This window comes from Phytophthora cinnamomi, assembly GCF_018691715.1.
Source record: "Phytophthora cinnamomi strain GKB4 chromosome Unknown Contig33, whole genome shotgun sequence".
Lineage (NCBI taxonomy): Eukaryota > Oomycota > Peronosporomycetes > Peronosporales > Peronosporaceae > Phytophthora > Phytophthora cinnamomi.
The window spans coordinates 919,843-944,377 of record NW_027150966.1 but is presented as its reverse complement, the minus strand read 5'-3'; the positions used below and the strand labels follow the sequence as shown (position 1 = coordinate 944,377).

Genomic DNA, 24,535 nt, shown 5'->3' with positions numbered 1-24,535 from the left:
GAAGCATATCTGATAACCTACTGTACAGCATGGTATGCCGCCTAGCAGGCGGTCGGGGTTGGCTGCCCGCATTTCATCATCCGAGCCAAAGGGGACGAGCGCCATGGCCGAGCAGGGGGGCAGCAAGCGCAAGCGCGACGAGAGCCACGAGCGCAAGCTGCCGCTCACCAAGGAGCGCCGCACCAAGGTGCGCCAGGAGCACATGGAGGAGGAGTTCGCCGAGACGTACCACGGGCTCACGGCGCTCTACAAGCTGCTGGAGGTCAAGCACCTGCAGAGCCCCCTGTTCCTGCCGCGCACGCTGAGCTACCGCCTGGACCCGGCGTGGCAGCAGAAGGACAAGGCGGAGGTGAAAGGAGAGAGCGAGACGCAGCCGCGGACGGCGCAGGCGGGCGCCAGCCTCTCGGACTTCAAGATCGGCATGACGCCCGACACGATGGAGGACTTCAAGAGCCAGAAGCAGCGGCCGGGCGTGCTCATCTCGCTGTTCACGGCCGAGGGGAAGAAGTTCAACGACAACCAGTTCGTGCTGCACGCCACGTGCCTCATCCCCGTGCCGTTCTCCAAGGACGTGTCGCTGCCCAAGCAGTTCTTGCACCCGAGCGCTGACATCTGCGTGGCGGCCTTCCAGGTGGTGGAGATCAGTGATGTCGCCGAGGAACTTGCTGCCCAGTCGGCGTTCGTGTTTGCAGCGCCGTCGGCGGCGACTACCGTGAGCGGGAAGGACCTGCTGGCGACGTGCACCAACGGCCGCGAGCCTCTGTTTGGCAACATCGTGCGACTTAACGTGTCGCGACGTCGGGTGGGATATGTTAGCATTGAGCTGCCTGCTATCGCGTCCTCGGTTCATGGTGGTAAGTGGAGCAAAACCTCTGGTTTGCGATACAGGAGGCATTGCTCACTGTTTGACTGTTACATTGCAGGCGTCAAGTGCGAGTTCCGTCTTACATGGGATCCTTTGCCCAAGACGAAAAAGATGCAACGCCTTGCAAGGATTTGTGACACGAAGTTGAAGGTGGAGGTCGACGATATGCAAAATGATGAGAGCTTCACGTTGGCTGTCCCCAAACGAGATATCGCGAGCGCCGAGCGTAAACCGTGTGCAGGGGTACGCTTCCCTTATTTGTTTTTCATGATTTTGTGTTGTAGCTGATTCGGATTATGCTGTGCACTGTGTAGGTTTGGTTCCACTTCCTTTACCATTCGATGCTCCGTCGAATGAGCGAAAAACGCTCCGAGTACTCATGCGCATGGTGCAACATGTTTGCTGGGTCGCTGCGTGGTCTTGTAGCCCACCTTGTGTCTTCCCACGATCGCTTCCGCTTCCAAGCCACGGTGCGTTGCTTTTGTAGGTTGAGCCGGTTCCAAGGTTGTTAAACTAACTTTTTGATGTTACAAATTGCAGGTTGGACACGACAATATCCCCCACATTTATGTGATGGTAATGCAAGATCACCAATCGCAGAAAGGAAGCTCCGGGCGCCGCTCAGCTTTCTCTGAGCTTGAGATGTTCCCGAACGAGGAGCCTAGTCGATTTGAGCACCACTTTACGCACGTGTCCGGAAAGAAGTATGGCTCGCATGGCTCGCAAGGTGTGGAAGCTGTCGAAGGTCTGATGCAAGAATTTGATGAGATGGAGCTGTCCCAAGAGCAACCGCAGGAGTTTTATGCGCCGCTTCTTCAGCGCCAATACTTCCACTCTCGAACAGGAGCTGTGGTTTTGGACCACGAAAAAGATTACGACAGCGATGACGATGTGGATGAAACTTGGATCACGAAGCAAAGCGAGAGGGTACGTATTAACTATGCGCGGGGATTACTAGCTAGACATTTGTATATTGATCTGATCTAATGTTCGTGGTTATTGGATTGTAGTTACTTGACGAGTTTGAAGATGTTTCGCTGGAAGAGAAGGAATTTATGAAGAAGTGGAATCGCCACGTCAAGGAGTTTAAGTACGTGTTGGCGTTTCGTTGGGGTGTTGAAGAAGTTACATCTGACTCTTGTGCGTCGCCCTGCGTAGGATCCTCGCGGACTTTATGGTTGCGTCTTCTTGTCGCAAGTTCGCCCGGGACCACGGAAAATGGTTCGTACTTGCAGTTTGATTGGGCTCACCAAGTGCGGAAAGCGAAGACTGACGAGTGTCTTCGTGTACGTTTACACAGGCTCTTGGACCACGGACTGCGCCACAACTTTTTGCTCCATCTGCTTAATTTATGGGACAACTCGTTGCTAAACTCGCGCGCGATCATTGACTGCATGCTGATTGTCGACCAGAACAAGGTAATTTGTGGTATTTACATATTTCCAAGCTTGTAGTGGCTAATTGATCGATCTAAACATCACGTGCAAAGGAACCTGAGGCGGCACCAGAAAACGGTGCGAAAGGGGAAGCCCAATCGAAAGCAGAGCCCGAGCAGGCGAAAGGGGAATCGGAGCAGGCGAAAGTGGAAGCATCAACAAGCGCGATCCAGTAATTCAGCACGGTGTAGCAACAGCAGAAGTATGCGACTCGTGCAAACGGTCTTTACTACTTCTAGCGTCCCTGCCAGCGTGACAAGGCTACCCGACCCCAATGCTCTCGGCAAGTCAGCGTGCCACGCTCGAATACATAAGTGCTTCCTCCTTCGCCTTGTTCTTTTTCTACTATGTTTTGTGTAGCAGCAATCTTCTCTACTGCGGCGGTGCAGGTGTCTTCTCCTCGTCGGAAGAGGAAGGAGATGGCACGCGCTTCTTGGGCCTCGTCCTACGACGACGAGCCTTGTGCTTGCAGTCGTGGGCGTGCTGATGCTGATGCTCCCCGCCGCTGCTCGAGTCGTCCGAGTCCTCGCCGCTCTCACTCGAGCTCTCGCCGAACTCCCTCTTCTTGTGGAAGATGCAGCACTCTGCAGCTCAGCAACGCACACCGCAGTGAGCCAACACGTCCATAGCGACAGAAGTCTCGGATATTCATTCCGACATGAGTTGTGCGTAACGTACTGTTGGAACGCTTGCGCCCAAGATGCTCGTTGTCCACCACGCTCTCGTCGAACGTCACGTGGGGGCGCGGCTGCAGCTCCATGCGGTAGACCGGGGCTGTGTCGGTGGGCGCGGGAGGCGCCACCACCTCCGTTGCCACCTCCTCGCGCGCTACGCTGCTCATCGCCTTCCAGTAAGCAAATTTCGCACTGTACTGGATGGCAGTGTCGCAGTTATAAGCAATACAAAAACTAGTATATTGACAGTCTATCTCGCGAGTTGAAGTGGTCCCAAGAGTATTTTCACACTAAGCTTCGCTGCGGCGACCCGCGATTGTCTGAGGTCTCTTGTTGCTCCCAGTGATCCAGCGAAGGCGTACTATAATGGCGCAGTACGATGTATGCGGCATTCTCGTCACACCCAGCACATGTAGTGATCGCGTATGGAGAACCACGTGAAGTGCTTCCAGGACAGTCGGCACTCTCGACTCAATTGCTGTGGAAATATTCTTGACACTGGGAAGCCTTGGACCAATCGCGCTTGCGCTTGTCGCCGCACGCAGCGTACAGCTCGCACATGTGCGTGACGGTGCTGTGGCAGGCAAGAGGGTTCTCCCTTCGACACTCGATTTCCTGGACCATGCCCCCAAGCTCGTCCACTTGCGGTACTATATCCCGTCGAGGCTTGATGGTCAGCACGTAGTCGCGGATCGACTCGTCATCCACATCAAATCGACCTCGAGAATAGAGTAAGCCGGGGCCCGAGAACGACACGGCTGGTGTGTGCGTCTTCGCACCGACCATTGCTGCCATCGCGCCGCCTAGACTGTGGCCAGTGAGGACGAGGTGATCGCCACCAACACGCTTGCGCACAACATTCACGTGGTCTAGCAGCTCGGAGTACACCGGAGGGGGCATGATCGTGCGGAGAAACTTCATTGATAGCATCTCCACGACAAACGCGCTGGGTAGCTGCTTCAGGAATGGGAAGAAAATGTTGGCAGCCTGCATGACGCTCACACCAAACCAATAGTGCAGATCTTCGAGCGCGTCGGTTGCTGTGGCAGTGCCGCGAACAGCAATAACCGTCATGTTGATGGTCGGAAAGTATAGTTCAGCCCATACTTGATGGGCTGCGTCTTCGTTGTTGCGAGCCACGTACTCCCAGTCGCCAAGTTCTGTGCCGTTGAAGCGTTGGTTGAATGATTTGACTTGGACTGCAGTGTTCCAGCCGTAGATAGCATCAGCTATTAAGGCAAAGTCCACGATATCTAGCGACTGCAGGTCGAGAGCACATACTGGATACTCAGCGACCTTTGTCCAGTGCCCTGATGATCGCGTCGAGTGCTTCGCAATCGGAGTCGCGGAAGCAGCGAGGGACTCGGTGGAAGGTGGATATACGAAGAAATCACCACCATGTACGAACGTACCAATCGCCCACGTAGAAGAGAAAAACACGAACGATAAAATCACAAAGAAGGTGATGAAGGACTTGAAGGTAAGGCCAAAAATCTGCCGGTAATACCACCACAAAATCAGCAAATAGAATACACGTAGATATGAGCAGAACTAACCGTACCTGAGGAAATTTGGCCTGAATTGTGTCGCCGAGTAGAATCAGACAAATTCCCATGATACCCCAGCCGATATAAAACGTGTAAAACGAGATGATCGCACTGAATACCACAATTGGCCACAAGATTCGAAGTCGACGTTCGTAGGAAAACTTTGCCCAAAGGTTCATCTCGTGGATGTGTTCTCCAATGTTGTGAATACGTTGCTTCCCTTCCAGTGCCTCCTGGGTCTCGTTCGCATCCTGGATATTTTCTGCATCCGTATCAGCTTGAATATTTTGTGTTTCGTCACCAGGATTCAGCGGTTGCGTCTCTTCTATCGATGCTGCCACTTCAGAAGATGCCGCTGATCTCCAAGGACAGCAGGTGTCTCGACAGCGACCACCAAACTCGAAAGCTGCTTCCACAAAAGTGAAAAAGCTGGTTTGAAATTGCTCCATCGCACGAAAACCGATGCTTACTAACCAAAGATGCTCCGCGCGCTTCTCGTTCTCCATCTCCAGTAGCTCTCGCTCCATATCGCGATAACGTCGTCGATAGTTGCTCACAAATTCGCGCATCTTGCGATTCCGAGCGCTGCAGAAATGGCAAATCATCCATACAGCCAGGTAAGTCGCTTGCATGTAGAACCCGCATTGAATGTAGTCCAAGAACGCTGCCAAGGGAGACATGTTCGCCAGCAGTGAAACTACAAAGGTCCACATCGTGATCACTTCGAAAACGAATGGGCACAGCACATCCGTAATGACAAGCGTCGAGAAGTCCAGAGGTGGGCCATCAAAGTGCGTAGTGTTGAACTTGACCGTCGTGCTGGCAGCCTGAAACGCACGCTTCCACCTCGCTGAGGGGGACGCATTTTCGTCGTTGCTGCTGTGGCTGCTGTCACTGCTTCGGTGACGAAGCAAGCTGCTGCTGTGCTTGTGACCTGACTCCTCGGACTGTTGTCTCCTGAACAACAGTTCCAGTTCATATCTCATTTCGTCTTCCGATTCCTTGTTATTGTCGTCGAACGGGTCATTGGTGTAGATGGTACTCAGCAGATACTTGGGCCCCGCAGTGATGCAGCTCACCAAGCGTGTCCAGGCTTCCTGGTCTTCGTCGTCTCCCCGAAAAGCATCGTACCTTTCCCTCTCCAGTCGGTCGTCGGGCATCTCGCGCCAGTGACGGATGTAGTGGATGCAGACACACAGCGAGAGGCGGAAATTGGCCAGGCTGCCTTCCCTCCTGTCGATGGCGTCCATGAACAGCCGACTGGACTCCTCGAAGCAGTAGGACAAGAAAATCAGCGCGAACGGCAGGAAGGCCAGCAGTACGAGGGCCCGCACGGTGAAGTACGCGTCCATGCGGGCGCTGGGCAGGAAGATGGCGAAGAAGATCTCCATGAGGAACGTGACGCTGAACATGAGGATGCACATGAGCACCAGGAAGGAGAAGTAGCCCAGCCGGAACTGGCACAGCGTGCGATACAGCCCCCACTCGCCTTCCTCGCTCGACAGCTTCTGCAACTCGGCGCGCCGCCCCTCCTGCGTCGCCATGCGGTCGTCGCGGCTCGACTCGGCCTCGGAGCTGTCCATCGGTCTCCTCGAAGATGATTCAAGATATGAATGAGCCATGTGGGTGGGTGCAATCAAGAGGATTTTATTCAAATAACCCACAATTGTGTGCACCCTTAACTAAGGGTATGAAGGTAGTAAATAGGCTTGTGATTGTCATATCAGGGCTAGGTTAATCTCAACCACCCACCCTTGTTTTAACAAGGGTGATTTAAAAAAAAAAGACCAGGTTTTACAGCCGCACTTCCGCTTTGGAGAGCTGCTTGAGCCAAGATGATGCGTAAGGTGTTGACGCCCCGGGTGAACCTGCGCGCTCTGCGCAGCAGCCGCGCCTTGTCCACGAGCGCGCGGAGCCGCGTGAAGATCATCGGCTCGGACGAGGCATACACGCAGATCGCGACGGTACGTGGAATCGCTGCGCAGAGGGCTGGGAACGGATCCTGACTGTTAGATCTATCGTCGCTGGCTGTCGTTAGGAGGGAACGGGCCGCAAGGCGATCGTGTACTTCACGGCCAAGTGGTGCCCGCCCTGCAAGATGATCGGGCCCATCTACGACGAGCTGAGGTAGGCGTCCGCTCTAAGTGGATCGGCGTTGTAGCGAGTCTGATTCCGCCTTGGTGCTCGCTTCTTGATGCCACGGCAGCGCCAAGTACGAAGGCATCGACTTTGCCAAGCTGGACGTCGACGAGCTGAACGACACGACCTCTAAGGCTGGTGTCCGCGTACGTCTTGCTCTTCGTTTGCTGGTATGGGGCTGCGTCTGCCTCGTGCTGAATATCTGTTTTCTTGTCGTGCTCGTGTACTGGCAGTCGATGCCTACGTTCTTCTACTTCAAGGATGGCAAGTTCCAGCAATCCCTCTCGGTAAGGCAGAACTGTGAATTGAAATGGCTGGGAGGTCACTTGACTGACTCTGATCGTCGGCGCGGTTGCGATGATTCTGAAGTTTTCCGGCGCGGACGAGGAACTGTTGCGCAACAACGTGAAGCAGCTGGACGACCTGTAGGCCGCGGATAACTGCGGCGCACCTGGATATATGCGCGCCTTTCACGAAAAAATAAAAGTTTGTGCAGACGAGCACGGTGCATATGCTTGAATAAAACCTAGTGCACTTGCTTGCTTCAACTCAGCTGCGCAACAGAGGTTTGTGATACTTGATCACCACGTCCAATGCCACTACATGTACTTAGTGCTCGGCGATTAGAGCAACAGCCTTGCACTACAAGCGAGTTTCCACAGGATGCATCCACACATGACCGATTGCATCTATGAAGAGCATGAGCTTTCATCCAACATTTACCGGTGTGACGACATCGTTGTCAGCGCACCAAGGCCCCACGATTGACCGGAGCTCCCTCCCTCTCATACCTGATCGAACTCATGTTCAGTTTTGCAAAAAAAAACATATCTTCGGTTAGTTGCAGCTGCGGTCGCACTCCAGAAATTGCCAAGCGCCGCTCCAGCCGCTGCCGCCCTGCTGCAGGCCTCCCGTGCATCCGATCCAACCCAGACTCATGGCCGACAAGGAGCAGCGCCCCGCGGGCTACGGGGCCATCCCGAGCCACGTGCGCCTGGGCATCGGCGCCAGCACGCCGCCGCTGAGCCCGCTCATGCTGCACGTGGACAAGAACACGAACGCGCTCAAGGGCTGGGAGTTCCCCGGCTGGGGTGACAACCTCTCCGCCGTGGCCAGCGAGAGCGAGCTCAACGAGGTCCAGGCGCACCTGTCCGTGGACCACCCCAAGCTGTCGGAGTGGCTGGCCACTGCCATCTGCGGGAACGATATCCTGTCTAGCTGCCTGTACGTGTCGGGCCTCGTGGCCTCCAAGGCCGGCAAGCTGGCGCCCGTGGCTCTTGCCATCGTGGCCGGCATCCTGTACCTGTACCGTTTCATCTACGGCGAGGTGCTGAACGCCGTGCCGCTCAACGGAGGCTCGTACAACGTCCTGCTCAACACCACGTCCAAGCGCGTGGCTGCCATGGCGGCGTCGCTCGCGATCTTGTCGTACATTGCCACGGGTGTGGTCTCAGGCACGTCGGCGTGCAACTACTTGGCGTCGCACGTGCCGTCGCTGGAGATCGTGCCGGCTACGATCGGACTGCTCTTCATCTTCGCGATGCTGAGTCTCATCGGTATCACCGAGAGTGCAGTCGTGGCGCTGGTGATCTTCATCGCCCACGCTACCACACTCGCGGTGCTGTGCGTGCTGTCTGCCGTGTACGTCTGGAAGGATGGTTTCCAGACTCTACACGCGAACTTCATTACGGACTTCCCGGACATCAACCTGGCAGGTGACATCATGTCGGGCAACTTCCTCACAGCCATCTTTTTCGGCACGTCGACTGCCATGCTTGGAATCTCAGGGTTTGAGACGTCGTCGCAGTTCGTGGAGGAGCAGGCTGAAGGTGTTTTCCCCAAGACGCTACGGGTACGTAGAACTTATCTGTTGTGTGGATCTTGTGAGCATGTCAGTGACCAGTATCTGTGGTGTCTGCTCGATGTAGAATATGTGGTGGGGTGTTGCAATCTTCAACCCGATGATCTCTTTGCTGTCGCTGGGCGTGTTACCTCTGGATGGACCCGGCGGAATTGTGGACAAGAAGAACACTGTGCTGGCGGAGATGGGATTGAAGGTTGCAGGCGAAACCATGCAGCTGGTGGTGGCATTGGACGCGTTTATCGTGCTCTCCGGCGCTGTTCTGACTGCATATGTGGGTGTTGTCGGTCTGGTGCGTCGGCTAGCGAGCGACCGTGTGGTGCCGGAGTTCCTTCTGCATGTGAACAAGGCGCGCGGGACGAACCACTTCATTATTATCGGGTATTTCCTGGTGGCGACGAGTCTGGTGCTCATCTTGCACGGAGATACGGAGACACTGTCGGGCGTGTACACGTATGCCTTCCTGGGGCTCATGACGCTCTTCGGCATTGGCTGCATGCTGCTCAAGTTCAAGCGCGCTGAGATTCCGCGCTCGGTGATCGCGCCCTGGTGGAGCTGCGTCTTGGGCGTGTCGATGGTGGTGACAACGTTCATGGGCAATCTGCTGGGCGACCCGACGATCCTCACGTACTTTTCGCTCTACTTCATCGCGGTGCTGTCGCTGGTGTACATCATGTTCGAGCGGACCTTCCTGCTGCGTATGTGCCTGTACTGCATGCGGCAGCTATGTCCGTCTCAACGCAGCATCGACGAGGACGAAACCCACTCGCTGCGCACAGGCGCTCGCGGTGGTCAGACCATCGCACGGTTCATCCGCGAGATCAATGAGCCGGCAGTGTTCTTCTTCTGCAAGACGCCGAACCTGAACGTCATCAACAAGGCCATCCTGTACGTGCGTACCAACGAGCAGACACACACACTATACATTGTGCACTGCCACCCGCGGGGCACACCCGTCCCCGAGGGCTTCAAGGAGACAGTGTCGATGTTCGACCACGTGTATCTCAAGATCAAGCTCAACTTTCTCAGCGTCGAGGGCCCGTTTGGGCCCGCCATGGTCGAGTGGGTCTCGCGCAAGTACAGCCAGCCCAAGAACCTCATGTTCATCAAGCAGCCCAACCACGACTTCGCCCACACCATCGCGTCCCTCGGAGGCGTGCGGGTGATCACAGGGTAAGAATGGATAGGCAAGCAGTCTCAGAACGACTTCAACGTGAATAGCTGCTCAACAAAATACACTTAGATGTGAAATCCTAGCCGACTTTGTGCGCTATGCGATTGCGCTGCTGCCTCGCCATTTTCTTGGTGCGTGCAGCGAAACGCCGATGGGATAGAGCGACCGAGTCCAACGAAGCACCCACCGCTCGGTGTTCGCAACGCCGGAAGTTCCGCTGGCTCCAATTGCATCCTCGTTCCGCTGGTGTTTCTCCTAGATGAGCCCGTGAAACTTGGCACCGATTCATGGCGACAGGGCACACGCTATGCGCAGTACAAGGTCACGGTGATCTCTGTTTTGTAAGTTATGTTTGCGATAGATACACTGCCCGCCTTCGATGCCGGCGGGCTTGGCTGGGTGGAGGCCTAACGGAGCGCACGGAGCGCGGCTAGAATTACAACTCTACTCGGGGATCGTCGCGAGTCTCGGCAGGCACTTGGGCTTCCGAGTCTGCTGCTGCACAGAGAAGCGCGCTTCCGCTTCCTCGAGCTTTTTTACGCGCTTGGCGGCCGACGACAAGTGCACTTTGCGCGAGCGCGGGCGGCCCTCGGCGCGGTGCGGGCGCCCGCCTCCCGAAAAGCTGCCGCGAGCGAAGTTCAGCAGCTCGTTGCGAGCAAGCCCAGGGTCCGAGTGACGCGACGTGGACGTGCTCGGCGCCTGCTTGTACGCAGAGCGCTCCGCGTTTGGCTGCGGGTTGTCGTTCCACGAGTGCGTGCGCGAGCGCCGCTCGTTCGAGTAGGCCAGTAGGTTCGGCATGGTGTTGCGGCTGACCGCGAGGCCGTTCGCTTCCGGCTGCTGGTTGTTCGTCTCCACCTGTCTAGTGTCATTTGCCGTCGTCGTCTTGGCCGCGGGCGCCTCCACCTGAGGCTGATCTGCCTTTGAATCAGTTGCCCGCTGCTCGCTGCTGCCGCTAATCCACTCCTCCGTGCAGCTCCGTACGGTCTCGTCGCGGTAGTCCGAGTAGCCGCTCAGGCGGTCGGCGCGGCTCACCATTGATGAAGAACGGTGCGCCAGCCCGCTGCCCAGGAGCATGCGCTTCTCGTCCACAGAGGACCTGCCGCTCCGGTCACCGCCCGCCTCGCTCATGTCGACGTTCAGGTACGTGTAGCGCATGTCGTTGACCATGAGGAACTTGTCCATGAGCGGGCGCGTCTGGCACGTCATGCTCTCTCGACACGTGCGCGCGTGCTTGGCGACAGCGTCCAGGAAGGCGTTGAGCCCGACGCGGCGCGCCTCGAGCGTCTTCTCGCGCAGGTTGCCAAAGAGGCGGCGGTGCGGGAACAGCACGAAGCACGTGCGCTTGGACATGATGGCGCAGTGCGCGCACATGTCGCCGCGCTTGATGGCGCCCTCCAGCGCGAGCTTAAAGTTGCGGAACTCGGAGTAGCGCCGGTAGACCGTCCAGTTGAGCCCCGGAGAGCGCTCGTCCGACACGCGCACCAGGTACTGCGTGTACGTGTGCGCGCCGGAGGCCGAGGGCTTGGACACGTGCGCGATGGACGTGTGCAGCACGCTCGGCGGCGTCGCAGCGAGGGCGCTCTGCATGACCATGGCGGCCGCCGCTGCTGCTCCAGCCTATGGTGTCCGTCTCCACCACGCCGGAAAACGGGAAATGGAGGCAGAGACGCAGGCTGGCCCGGAGCAACTTGAACTTGGCGGTGCTGCGGCGTGAGCGAGGCGACTTGACTTCCACGGCGAGGCGTTCCACTGCGGTGGAGGCGATACAAATAGGAAATGACCTCCGTCTGCCGCTTTACACTCCCCTGGCCGCGCCATGTGCTGGCTGAAAGACGGTTCGCGCCAGAAACTTCTTTGGCATCGCCTCCCACACACTATACCTGGATAAGACGTTTGCGGCAGACAACCTTATTAGACAGGTTTTTAGTGAAGTTATAAAGAAGTTAATTGTTCTGAGGTCTGATAAACTAGATTCTGGCGTAGGATATGCGACTCGGCAGTCCCGGGTACACTGCGTGTCCATCACCCTCAGGTTCAACCTGAAAACACACAAAAAGTTCAAAAGGATGAACTTTTGGTTCTCGTTGTATTTTTAGGCGAGATCTTTCGCCAGTAAGCTGGCCTTCGTCTGCAAGGAGCTTGCTGTGGCGCTTTCCTCCGCTGCCGGTGCGCTTGCTGCTTGGCTGGCATTGCTGGCCGATGGAGCCCGGCCGGGCCTCGGCGCCGCGCTGTCTGCGAAGGCGCCTCTGGCCCACACGTCTGCCGCAAAGCCTCGAGGCACGGGCACGAAAGCAGGCCTGATCTGTGCGAGCTTCATCCTCTCACGAGTGTACAACGCGGTGCATAGCTTCCTACAGTACCTGCCACATTGGCAGGCAACGGGGCTAGGAAAATCGCTTTCGCGGACGCCACCCTCGCCGACACCACCATCATCACCGTGGTCCTCCTGTTTATACTGCTGCTAGGGCGCGGGGATAGCCTATGTATGGTACATGTAGCTAGCACCGGGGCTGACAAGCCGCACTACCTGCTGTTCGACGGCAGTACATGCACTCGGCTATTCGGAGCACCCGATGGGGGCGCGACACTTTCTGTATGTCGCCGCTGCAGATTGCAGCGCAATGCTAGCGAGCGGACGTGGCAGGCCACCCTCGCGAGGTAGTGCACATCGCGAAGGAAAGCGAGGTTCAACTTGATTCTCAACATCAAGTCAGCGAAGTGGCCGACGGGGCAACACGCTGGTTTCCGCTCGCTGGCTACAAGTGATCGACTCGGGCTGAGATCCGACACCACGGATCTCACAGCGTCCCTGCTCATGGCGCGCCATGCGTTCGAACACCAACCGCTTGGTGGGCGTTCCTTCCCTATCGGCGCGGTTTCGACCCGCTGGTTCCGTATCACAGCGACTATGCCGCAAAAAGTGCTCCCCACCACCAGTACATGCACATCTATCCTGAAACCTCTGTACTACAGCGCCGTGCCAGTGGCTTCACTGCTGAAATGACGTGTCTCCAGCTCGAATTGCACTTGTAAGGCAAACGGCCAATTTAAGTCGGCCATCCGGTGACTGACTTTGGTGGTCAATAATTTTGAACGGCGATGACCCCGATCGTATAAGGCACAGGAACGAAAACTGCTGCATTGTACTACCTTACAAAGCCGTGCTTCGCCCGGAACAGCTCTGGATTTTAATTTGCGGGCCGCACCGCATGCAACAATAGAATAGATTCTTGATGTAGTGCCTCTCATCTCTTCTTTAATAACAGGAAATGGGAAGTTTAGTTGTTGCTTCCACTGCCCTAATGCCCCGATTGGATCTAGTACAGTATTAATAGTAGGAGCTGCATGTAAAGCAGAACTACATTGCAATACTGAATGGGAAGTTCACCTTCACTTTTACCAGTCACACTCCGAGAGAGCACTGCTTGCTACTGGCACTGTATTACTGCTTGAAAGTGACGCTATATTACTAGATAAAACTGGACACGCATATGGGTCTACACAAGGAACTAAGCTTATGTCAATAATACGGACGTGTTGGCTCGTGCGGGCCGTACGATGAACCAGAACTGTCCGGGTTATTCGTTAGATAATTTCAAATCGTTGCACTTTCGAAGCACGTTTTTCTTATCGAGAAATATACCTATTTTGTAAAGTTTCGTGCTACCAAAAACAGTCAAGGTTTAGTTCAATCCACTCGTTTTTTACTCGATCATGACCATGCATTCTCTATTTTTTCATTTTATTTTCCTCGGATAATGCTCAGGGTGCCTAAGTACTCTGACAGTGATTTTTTAAGGGCGATAAAAGTCGAGGAAGTATCGCCAGAGCAGAAGCTACATGAAGGTCGTTATTTGTCTGAGACACTTAGAACTTTTGCCGGCCGAGCCCATTTATTAGCCTCAACTTGGCTCGATGTATTTGTTCAGCTAGAACACACCACCTCACTACCATCGTAGCATAGAGTCCATACGATCTCATTTCTCCGCGGACGCACTGGGAGTCGCTTCAGCCTCGGTAGCGGAGGCATCTGGAATGATCTCCTCCAACCGCTCTAAGGCTGTCGCCTGCACCGCATACAGTCTTTTCTCGTCTTCGACTGCTTCCTGAAACTCTCCTACGATTTTCAGCAGCAGGTCCTTTTTGATGTTCACAGTGGCAAACACCTGCGCGGCATCGTATCCTGCATCGCGACATGAAATGTACGCGGCCGCGTACGCCACCATAAAGGGAGGGTACAGAAGAACGATGTCTGTGCGGTACGAGTATTGGACCAGTTGCCTAACGAACCATCACAAGCAGATATAATACGTCGGAGTTAGCTTAGCAAAGTGCGCATCAAACAACTAGAGTATTGCATCGGAGTTCTTACCACGCGAGTTGAAGACACTCTTCATGGATGTCAAATTCATCCAAAAATCTACACGGCAAAAGAAGAATTAGTCCGAGAAACAAGTAATGTAGTTCAAGCTCGCCGCTTGTGGCTAACGCACTGAAGAAGCGATGGGAATGGGTGATGCAGGATCAAGTCGAATTGTAGCGCCTCGATCACGTAGAACTCGCACTCTAGGATGTCCTTGTCTTGGAAAGTGTACATGGACTCGTCTTCGTCGACACTAGCTGTCAAGTTCGCAACGAGCATAATGACCAGTAAATCCTTTTGTGCCAATATTACTGTAGCAGCTACGTAAGCGTACTCGTGGTGTAATGGTGTAGAATGGAAGCAACAGTAGTGAGTGATAGCTGACTCTCTTCCACCTTGGAAGCAAGGAAGAACACCGTCCCGACGACAAAGTGCGGATCAAAGTTCACGAAGCTTTGCCTGCAATGCAGCAACATAATTCAAATTGTCAATGAGAGTTTTGTCCCCGTAGGCTCGAGAAAGACACCCCCGACGTACGTCTGGTAGAACCGCCGATAGAAGATGATTGCCGTATAAATAATGATCTGGCGGACACGCAGGCGCGACCCGATCTCCTCCAGCACTGCGTTCAACACCATAAACGCTGTCAGCACTGCTCCACACGTAGCATCCACACCTCGACGCCGTCCATTCTACGGATTCCCCTCAGCTTACTACCCACGCGAGATGTTGGCCAGGTGGATGCTGTCGATCTCGTCGTCCGTCAGGTGCTTGCGGTCCAGCGGGTTCCTCTTGCGCAGGTCGGACTTGGTCACGTCCTTCATCCAGTACAGACCTCAAGGCGGACACGGCGTAGCAAGACACACGGACGTCAGTTCTGACAAGTCGACAGCGCCTTGCACGCGCAAAGACCCACGTACTAGTGCGTCGAGTGCCAGAAGTTCATGCCCATGGTGGCCCTTGTGTTGCTCGTGGTGGTCTCGGAGTATGGAAATTGTGTATTGCAGCGCAGGTGGACGCTAACTGGTTGAAACTGCAAGGTTTTACACCAATCGCAACGGATGTCAGGATCGGGGTGTTTACCTACTCACTATCTGTCACTAGATACAACTGGCTGAGTTCAACTTGTAGTGGAGGAAATCTCCAGCTTGTCCAAGCTAGCAGCTTCAACACCAACTGGTTGCAGTCAATAACGGCAAACGTGATGACTAGCTAACGACAACCTAAATTACAGTAGCTGCGGCTTCACTGGTTAGCAGGAGACGCAGCACTAGGAGTACCTCGTGTCTTATTCACTTTGCTATTTACCTTTGGCAATACACTACGGCTAAACTTCCGGGAGTTTCGCCGACTCCCCCAGCGTGTCTTCGATTTCCCTGCAGACACTACAGAGAATTCTTCAGCAGTTTTCTGCTCGAACCACGAAGATGGCCAAGACCAGGTCGACGAATTCGACCACAAGTGCTGACGAACAAGACCGTGCTGGCGCCTCGATTTTCACGCCTATCCTACCACCTCGGCTCGCGAGCACCTCCCATGCGGCCTTGGTGAAGTCGCGTAGGGAGCGCCGAGAGTACGAAGAGACGATCCGGAGCCGCGCCAAGGAAAGCACGGGCGATCTCATCGCGCCGGTCAAGAACACGTTCGACGAGGGGCTACTGCGCATGTGGTGCCTCCTTCGTTGACGACGTCACCGATACCCATATCACGGCTGATGTTGACAGAATTATCGCCAGTGAGAAAAATTACCTTGCCCCGGACATCGACGCGGAAATGCGTGAACAATTGCGCATGGACATGTCTGAAACTGACGTGAGCGAAAGAGTGATACAATATTTCAAACGGTGTCATGACATCATCGATGAACACGGTTGGAATCAATATTACACCGGTTATGATGGCAGGCAACAACTTTGCCGTATTTTGATCGCGTCGTTAGAGCCCAAGGCTTTACTCGATGAAGTGCAGCGTGCGACTCGTTTAGCGCGCAAATCGAAGGAAGACGAAGTGCTGCTGCATGACCTGGTGCTAGAGAAGGTACTGGACCAGGAGCGTGCATACCAGAGCCAGAAGCGCATAAAGCGCGATAGGGGCGATGGTATCGCTGAGCGTCCAACCCAATGGGGCCCTAGCAAGCAACCAGTTAAGAAACCAAGGTTCACCAGCGAACCACGTAGCGCGAGCCCACGGCCGCCTACGAAAACAGCTGCAGATCGGCCAAAGGTGCCGCCCACTCCATGCCCCCACTGCAGCGATATACATTGGCTATCGGAATGCCCGAAGGCATCCGATGATCAGAAAGCTGAAATACGCCGCTAGCTTCGCGCTCAGCGAGCTAGCGACGGAAATAAGCGAACCGTTGCCAGACTCAAGCGTCTGCGTGAATGTTTGCCCTCCGAAGAGAAGTCGATCCTACTAAATGGAGTACTTTCTGTGCCATTCTGGGCTGACACCGGCGAGGATCGGACTGCTGTCAGACGACAGCATGTCGAGCAACTACAACAATTGGACCCATCAGTGACTGTACGGTCTCTTGATACCCCAGTAGTGAACGTAACCGTGGGGGACCATGAAGTTACCTGCATGACCTCTGTCCGCCTGCGTGTACTGCTTGATGCGGCAGCCGGGCCTGTCTCGCTCCATGAGCCAGTAGAGTGCCTTATTATCGACGACGACAAACCTGAATTTATTTTAGGGCAAGATGTACTAAAGTCGCTCGGGATCGATATTGATCGGCAACTGGAGCAGTTGGCGGTGCGTGGGGAGGACAAAGAGGATGAAGAACTTGAGATAGAGGATGATCTGCCAAGCCTGCCCTCCTCGGGCGCCGACAACGACCTCCGCGGGGCTCTCGAGCGGCTCGTGACCATGGCACTGGATCACGGCTTTCCACGCAGGTTGGAGCCGCAGCTCCGTGCCATAGTGCTGAAGCATGACATCTGGAGGCTCGAGTTGGGCAACGACCCACTTGCAAAGGTGGACCCACTGAAAATTCGACTCAAAGATGGTGCGGGCGCCGTCACAAGTAAACCGCGACAGTACCCTTCCGCGGTGCGCGTGTTTCTACGCGAGTTCAACGACAGGCTCGTAGAGCTCGGCTGGGTATATGAAAACCCAAGCAGCCGCTGAGCCAGCCCAGTGCTGCCGGTGCGTAAGCCCGATGAAAATAGCGATGAATACCGCCAGACATGCGACTACAGAGTCGTGAATGACCTCATCGAGGCACTCATCAGCACGATGCCACTTATGGCTACATTGCTCGAACATACTCGAGGCAAGAAACATTTTGGCTTGTTCGACCTACTAAAAGGGTTTTGGCAACTAACGCTAGACGAACTTAGCCAGGAGTTAATGTCCTACATTACGGACACCAAAATTTACACTCCGCGTCGAGTTCCTCAGGGATGCTGTGATGCCGCCGTGCATTTTCAGCAGACGATGGAGCGATGCTTCGATTCGCTGTTGAATAACTACATAGTCATTTGGATTGATGATCTACTCCTATTTTCCGATGACATCGACACCTATGTAGCCAAGTTGGCGAAATTCTTCGACTTGGTGGCTATGTATGTGCTCAAACTGATCGCGAAGAAAAGCAGTATCTACCAGCAGTCTGTCAAATGGTGCGGGCGCATCATCAACAGTGATGGTGTTTCGCACGACCCCTCTCGCGTTGACGTGCTACGGTCGATGCCTTACTCGACCACAGCGGGCCAGTTCCTGTGTGCTGCTAACACGATGCGGGAATCTATTGTTGACTATGCTCGTGCTGTAGAGCCATTGCAACAGCGACTTGATACCGCTCTCAAGAGTGGAAAGCGCACAAAGCGCGTCACTGCTGGCATCTCGGTCACATTGACCGATGCAGAGCGGGTTACTTTTGACAAGGTGAAGGACCTATTGGCTACGTCGGCTACTCTAGCACTCCCAGACGACTCGGCCACCAGAGTTGTGTGCTCTGATGCGTCTGATAATGGCTGGTCAGTGATTGTGACTCAAGTGTCGGACTACGACGCTAAAATACCTGTCACCGCACAGCAGCACAAGTTGCTCACGTGCCTCAGCGGCACTTTTAAAGGTTCTCAGTTGAATTGGACGGTGATTGAAATGGAGGCATATCCTATTGTAGTGGCCTGTGAAAAACTAGACTACCTACTGATGCGACCTCAGCAATTTCGCCTATTCTGCGACCACCGCAACCTTATTCATGTGTTCGCTCCGCACGTGAGCATTAAGAAGCACATTAGAGGCAAATTACTGCGGTGGGCGTTGAAGCTTATGCCATACCGTTATATTATAGAACATGTCGACGGTGTAGCGAATGTGTGGGCAGACATTCTGTCCAGGTGGGCTGGGCAGCCAACAATGAAGGTCAAGTTGAAGCGATTTACTAAGAAGCGAACCAAGAAGCAGCAAGCAGCCCCTCGAACACACTCAAGGCAGGCCCTCCGGCCTCTAGTCGACGAAGGATTCGTCTGGCCCTCACTGGACGAGATTCGAACTGCACAGCCGCAGAAGCAGGCTCCTGTAGGGTCCGTCAGAGACAGCGATGGCGTCCTACGGGTTTACCAGCGGGTGCGGATACCGCGAGCGAGCTCAGAGTTGACTCAACGCATGTGTGTCATTGCACACTGTGGGGCCCAAGGCCACCGAGGAGAAACGGCAATGGTAAATCACCTACGCCGCATCTTCCACATCCCCAACATCCGGAGTGTGGTGCACGCATTTGTGTCAAGCTGTCTACTCTGTCCACATGTGAAAGGTCCGCGAACGATCCACCGGCCATGGGGTGAAACGATCCAGTGTAACGAGCGGAACGGAGTCCTACATTGGGATTTTCTATCTATGGGTGAGTCGTTTTGTAGTGGGTCTAACTTGACTCACTACTTTAGCTTACACGTTGCGCAACGTGTATGAGGAAGCGTAAGTACTTAGTAATTACTTAGGTTAATTATATTTGAATACACAAATACAAGTTAAGTAAGATAGGACTCCTAGTGACTTAGATTAGGTAAAATGAGAACTGTATTGTTTGTAATTGATCTTCCTCTAAAATCTGCTAAAAACTGTTTATCATCTATGAAAAGGTTGGCAGCGGCTGGCTGTCAGAGCCCCGCTAATATGCACGTCTCTAATTGGTAGAAAGATGCTGCTTTCTACCAATAGGATCTTTGGGTATGTGTGGACCACTAATTGTGGTGGCCCACTTCAATGTATCCTTTGGTGTGTCTTACACCAAGGTGAGGAAGTATCCAAAACCTTTAACAGATATCCTATCTGTTAAATTCACAAGTGGCTTGTAGCCACTTGTACGTGTAATCCCGCTACACCATCCCCCCCTTAAGGTTAGACGCGCGGGGTCTCCGCACGTCAATCTTCGGAATTGACCATTCGTCAATTCTCCGCGTTTGGAGAAGGAATCTGCGCTCATTCAACGATGAGCGCGCCTCCGAAGAAGACCGCAAAGTCGGTGGGGAGTCATCTCTCCATCGACGACTACTTCGAACGCCAGAAGGCGAAGTATGGCGACGTCGTCGACTTCGACGACGACGATGAAGACATGGAGGGCGAGGAAGACTCGTCCTCAAAGCGCAAGGACTCAGTGTCGAGCGAATCACTCGACCCTCATGCCAAGAACGTTCGTCCGCGTGAAGGGGACGAATCGGACGCTTCGAGTTCGAAGCTTTCGCGTACTGAGAGCGAGACCCCACTCGCTTCCGCTGGGGCTCTCAGTACTCCGCGCGCTGTTGCTGCAGCGCGTGATGTCTAAGCTCAAGGCTCTCCGCGCGCTGCGCCTGCAGCGCGCGATCCATGGATGCCGTCCGCGTCCGAGATCACGGACCGGTATGGGAACTCGGTACCTCCGAATGAGGTGCCGCTGTACGTATGCAGCGCCATCAAAGATGACGCTGTAGCTGCCGAGCTGCACTTTGATGCGTTTCCGCATCAAAGGCGCGATTACTACATCGGACTCTTTCATGAGCTCCGATGGTTTCAAAGCAAGAAGACATGTTCTCGCAGCAAAGTGCCCGAATGGCAGGCACTTTGTCAAAGTTGGAACGCCTTTGTTGAAAACTTCAACAAGAGGCCGAGTGCTTACCGTGATCGGATTAAGCAAGCGCGTGATCGCTTCGAGACGTACTCGAAGCGTGGAAAGCTGGAGCAACTTCATGTTGCTGCTGAGGAGGCAAATGTGCCGTGCGCTGTGCCCGAGGGCTTTCAGTGCACGAAGTGCTTCCCAGGCGCGGTCCGCTTGAGCGACCGCGACCTGAACGGGTACACGTCGTTCCGTGTGCCCGAAAGTCTCAAAGAGCTCCGTGCTAAGTTCTTAGCACGTGAGGGTTCGGGCGCTGGCGATGATCGCAGGGCTCGTGTTACTTCCGCTGCGCCAGCGCGTACTGCTCCTCGTACGCCCTCACCATTTCCGGAACGTCCTCCAGCAAGACGTTCCGCGGCTCCCATGTATCTCGATGGGGAGGAAATCCTCTCCAACGAATACGAAAACGAGCCCCTTGAGGGTTCGTTTTCGGGATACTATGGTCAACAATCCGCTCAACAATCCAGCGGGTTGAGCCGCGGGCGTCACGGATCGGCGGTGGCGGGGGTGGGAACACGCCCCGGGTATGATCAACCCCGGGCTGATCAGTATGCGCCTCTCCACGACCGGGTGACCGCCGTGGAGCGTCTTCAGGGCGCTGAGTTCGCCGCCCTGAAACAGGAGCTGGCGAACCAGAAGGCCCAGGTCGCGGCGGTCTCGCAGACCGCCTCGAATATCCAGGTCGAGCTGGGGACCCAGATGAAGGGGTTGCTCCAGCGCGTCCGCGCGCTGGAGGAGAGGCTGCTCGTCGCCGAGGCCAAGGCTTCCGCTTCTGCCTCGACTCGTGCCGAGGCTTCGGGTGTAACGGGGTTACACGCAAACGCGGAGAATTGACGAATGGTCAATTCCGAAGATTGACGTGCGGAGACCCCGCGTGTCTAACCTTAAGGGGGGGATGGTGTAACGGGGTTACACGTACAAGTGGCTGCAAGCCACTTGTGAATTTAACAGATAGGTTATCTGTTAAAGGTTTTGGATACTTCCTCACATTGGTGTAAGACACACCAATGGATACATTGAAGTGGGCCACCACAATTAGTGGTCCACACATACCCAAAGATCCTATTGGTAGAAAGCAGCATCTTTCTACCAATCAGAGACATGCATATTAGCGGGGCTCTGACAGCCAGCCGCTGCCAACCTTTTCATAGATGATAAACAGTTTTTAGCAGATTTTAGAGGAAGATCAATTTACAAACAATACAGTTCTCATTTTACCTAATCTAAGTCACTAGGAGTCCTATCTTACTTAACTTGTATTTGTGTATTCAAATATAATTAACCTAAGTAATTACTAAGTACTTACGCTTCCTCATACACGTTGCGCAACGTGTAAGCTAAAGTAGTGAGTCAAGTTAGACCCACTACACCGACGGAGCAACATGGTGTTGCTCTGGGGTTCATCATGAAGGAGCAGCGTGATGCTGCTTCCTCAATGACGGCGTCGTCAGGGACGACACCGCGTGCTCAACCATTAAAGTTGAGCGTAAGCAATTACGTGGGAAGAGAGGGCGAGCCTCTCCTCCGATGGCTTGTCGAGCTCGACACAGCCATAGCGGCTCGACGCATCGTCGACCCGCTGTCGAAGGTCGCGTTCGCCATGTCCTGTCTTGGCGGACGCGCAAGGAGTTGGGCGTATGGACGCCGACTCTCCGATCCTACGTGCTTCAGCACGTACGAGATATTCAAAGAGGAGCTCAAACAAGCGTTTGAGCCGCCGCAAAACGAGTTCCGGTCGAGGGCGGAGTTCCTCGACCTTCAGCAGGGTAAGCATGACGTCCATGCTTACGCGCAGCGCGCACGATATTTGGTATCAAATATCGTGACTAACCCGATTGACGAGGCGACCAAGGTCGTCACATTCATGAAAGGACTTAGAGATGGGCCTGTGAAGACCTATCTCTTCCGAGAGTACCCGAGTACTCTCGAAGCTGCGATTACTCTTGCCATGCAAGAAGAGTTTAGCCTGCGGCAGGCTAAACTGCATGTGAACGTACCGAGGCCGCAACCGCGCCCGGTAGCGAGGACGGGAGGTCCGGAACCAATGGACCTCTCGAACGCAACAACTGCTGGTTACCAGCAGCAGGGAGGTAACGTGCGATGCTTCCGTTGCGGAAGGATCGGTCACTTTGCACGGAAGTGTACAGCTCCCATGCCCCGTGGAGGTGGCCGTCGTGGCGATGCTAGGCATCGCCGCGGACCAACAAAAAACGCGAACATCCAGTAGGCGCGGGGCGCCCTACTGGTAATGCAGTCGCGCGTGCCGACATCGGGTACGCGACACTGAGGACTGCAGCCCCCAGTGAGACCAGCTCTCACTGCAAGAAACAAGATGACAGGCCGAACCTAGTCATCTTGAAGGTTTACTCGAAGAGAGCGAGTGACTCTCTTCGAGCTTTGGTAGATTCAGGCGCGTCGAACAACTTTGTTCGACTACGAAGCCTGCCGAGACTTGACTTTCGAGGAGGTAGATACCCCTCGAAGTCTTCTGGAGGTACGACTGGCAACAGGTGCCATCGTAAAGACCGAGAAGCGCGTCGTGAACGTGCGCTTCTCGTACAAACAACGAGTGTTTGTCGAACACTTTATCGTCCTGGACCTGGACGATAAGTTCGACGCAGTAATGGGCATGCCGTGGCTTGCACGGCATGATCCGGTGATAGACTGGAAGAAGCGCACGCTCGTGCGCTTCGGCCGCGACAGCGGAACAGAGAGCGATGGCCCTGTTACCGCAGCGCACGCACCAACAGGTGCGCGCGGCTCACCAGTCGAGACAGCGCTTAATGCTGCTGTCCCGGAGTGCCCAAGAAGTGCGCGAGGGCGCGCACAAGTGAGACCCACGTCGGCAATACTGCCGACGTCAGAAGAAAAAGATGTGTTGGTTCCGGGAACCAACACCCACGTTCAAGCGTGTAAGGGACAGTCCCTGACCCGAAGAGGTCAGGTCGACAACGACGCGTCGGCTCCGGGAGCCGACGCACCCTCGGTCATGAGGGGCTCCGCCAATGAATGGCGTCGATGTAACGGGGTTACACGTACAAGTGGCTGCAAGCCACTTGTGAATTTAACAGATAGGTTATCTGTTAAACGTTTTGGATACTTCCTCACATTGGTGTAAGACACACCGATGGATACATTGAAGTGGACCACCACAGTGAGTGGTCCACACATACCCAAAAGATCCTATTGGTAGAAAGCAGCATCTTTCTACCAATCAGAGACATGCATATTAGCGGGGCTCTGACAGCCAGCCGCTGCCAACCCTTTCATAGATGATAAACAGTTTTTAGCAGATTTTAGAGGAAGATCAATTTACAAACAATACAGTTCTCATTTTACCTAATCTAAGTCACTTGGAATCCTTTTGTTACTTAACTTATATTTGTGTATTCAAATATAATTAACCTAAGTAATTACTAAGTACTTACGCTTCCTCATACACGTTGCGCAACGTGTAAGCTAAAGTAGTGAGTCAAGTTAGACCCACTACACCTGGTAGCACTTGTAGTCCGTCCAACGACCGACTGCTTGACGTTCGTACGCGGTGTACGAACGCGGAGCCGAGAACCACATGAGCACGGAGGTGCCCATGGAGAGCTCCAACACGCCTGCAACGCATGTTGCACGCGCTGACTGCCCCCACCTGTCTGACCCAGAGTGGGAGGCCCTCCAACGACTGTCAACAGTCATTGGAGAAGCGGCGATAGCTACAATGCTGCGTACGCTATCGCCGACGGAGCAACATGGTGTTGCTCTGGGGTTCATCATGAAGGAGCAGCGTGACGCTGCTTCCTCAGTGACGGCGTCGTCAGGGACGACACCGCGTGCTCAACCATTAAAGTTGAGCATAAGCAATTACGTGGGAAGAGAGGGCGAGCCTCTCCTCCGATGGCTTGTCGAACTCGACACAGCCATAGCGGCTCGACGCATCGTCGACCCGCTGTCGAAGGTCGCGTTCGCCATGTCCTGCCTTGGCGGACGCGCAAGGAGTTGGGCGTATGGACGCCGACTCTCCGATCCTACGTGCTTCAGCACGTACGAAGTATTCAAGGAGGAGCTCAAACAAGCGTTTGAGCCGCCGCAAACGAGTTCCGGTCGAGGGCGGAGTTCCTCGACCTTCAGCAGGGTAAGCATGATGTCCATGCTTACGCGCAGCGCGCACGATATTTGGTATCAAATATCGTGACTAACTCCCGATTGACGAGGCGACCAAGGTCGTCACGTTCATGAAAGGACTTAGAGATGGGCCTGTGAAGACCTATCTCTTCCGAGAGTACCCGAGTACTCTCGAAGCTGCGATCACTCTTGCCATGCAAGAAGAGTTTAGCCTGCGGCAGGCTAAACTGCATGTGAACGTGCCGAGGCCGCAACCACGCCCG

At 54.6% G+C, this 24,535-nt stretch overlaps 8 protein-coding genes across 8 annotated transcripts; 4 read left to right on the top strand and 4 right to left on the bottom strand.

Moving 5' to 3' along the window:
* Positions 1-103: 103 nt before the first annotated feature.
* IUM83_04420 (putative polycomb protein) lies at positions 104-2,319 on the top strand (the record flags this gene model as incomplete). The annotated part of the gene is made up of 7 exons (XM_067928499.1): positions 104-854; positions 924-1,108; positions 1,180-1,335; positions 1,406-1,792; positions 1,876-1,955; positions 2,024-2,086; positions 2,166-2,319. 7 exons carry the CDS (start codon positions 104-106, stop codon positions 2,317-2,319), a joined length of 1,776 nt encoding a protein of 591 aa, XP_067792614.1.
* A 354-nt stretch (positions 2,320-2,673) lies between these two features.
* Positions 2,674-3,142, bottom strand: IUM83_04419 (uncharacterized protein; the record flags this gene model as incomplete). The annotated part of the gene is made up of 2 exons (XM_067928498.1): positions 2,674-2,885; positions 2,980-3,142. The coding sequence occupies 2 exons, from the start codon at positions 3,140-3,142 to the stop codon at positions 2,674-2,676; spliced, it is 375 nt and encodes a 124-aa protein (XP_067792634.1).
* A 304-nt stretch (positions 3,143-3,446) lies between these two features.
* On the bottom strand, positions 3,447-6,105 carry IUM83_04418 (54S ribosomal protein L51; the record flags this gene model as incomplete). The annotated part of the gene is made up of 3 exons (XM_067928497.1): positions 3,447-4,469; positions 4,537-4,633; positions 4,997-6,105. 3 exons carry the CDS (start codon positions 6,103-6,105, stop codon positions 3,447-3,449), a joined length of 2,229 nt encoding a protein of 742 aa, XP_067792789.1.
* Positions 6,106-6,357: 252 nt separating this feature from the next.
* IUM83_04417 (zz-type zinc finger-containing protein) lies at positions 6,358-7,090 on the top strand (the record flags this gene model as incomplete). The annotated part of the gene is made up of 5 exons (XM_067928496.1): positions 6,358-6,486; positions 6,561-6,649; positions 6,729-6,807; positions 6,895-6,948; positions 7,031-7,090. 5 exons carry the CDS (start codon positions 6,358-6,360, stop codon positions 7,088-7,090), a joined length of 411 nt encoding a protein of 136 aa, XP_067792844.1.
* Positions 7,091-7,598: 508 nt separating this feature from the next.
* On the top strand, positions 7,599-9,699 carry IUM83_04416 (Transmembrane protein; the record flags this gene model as incomplete). Its single annotated transcript, XM_067928495.1, has 2 exons — positions 7,599-8,513; positions 8,590-9,699. The coding sequence occupies 2 exons, from the start codon at positions 7,599-7,601 to the stop codon at positions 9,697-9,699; spliced, it is 2,025 nt and encodes a 674-aa protein (XP_067792849.1).
* Positions 9,700-10,140: 441 nt separating this feature from the next.
* IUM83_04415 (phox-domain containing) lies at positions 10,141-11,289 on the bottom strand (the record flags this gene model as incomplete). Its single annotated transcript, XM_067928494.1, has 1 exon — positions 10,141-11,289. The coding sequence occupies one exon, from the start codon at positions 11,287-11,289 to the stop codon at positions 10,141-10,143; it is 1,149 nt and encodes a 382-aa protein (XP_067792843.1).
* Positions 11,290-13,673: 2,384 nt separating this feature from the next.
* Positions 13,674-14,883, bottom strand: IUM83_04414 (putative cyclin-C; the record flags this gene model as incomplete). Its single annotated transcript, XM_067928493.1, has 6 exons — positions 13,674-13,977; positions 14,069-14,116; positions 14,190-14,316; positions 14,394-14,518; positions 14,597-14,681; positions 14,781-14,883. The coding sequence occupies 6 exons, from the start codon at positions 14,881-14,883 to the stop codon at positions 13,674-13,676; spliced, it is 792 nt and encodes a 263-aa protein (XP_067792631.1).
* Positions 14,884-15,486: 603 nt separating this feature from the next.
* IUM83_04413 (uncharacterized protein) lies at positions 15,487-15,744 on the top strand (the record flags this gene model as incomplete). The annotated part of the gene is made up of 1 exon (XM_067928492.1): positions 15,487-15,744. One exon carries the CDS (start codon positions 15,487-15,489, stop codon positions 15,742-15,744), a length of 258 nt encoding a protein of 85 aa, XP_067792632.1.
* Between the last annotated feature and the right edge of the window lie 8,791 nt (positions 15,745-24,535).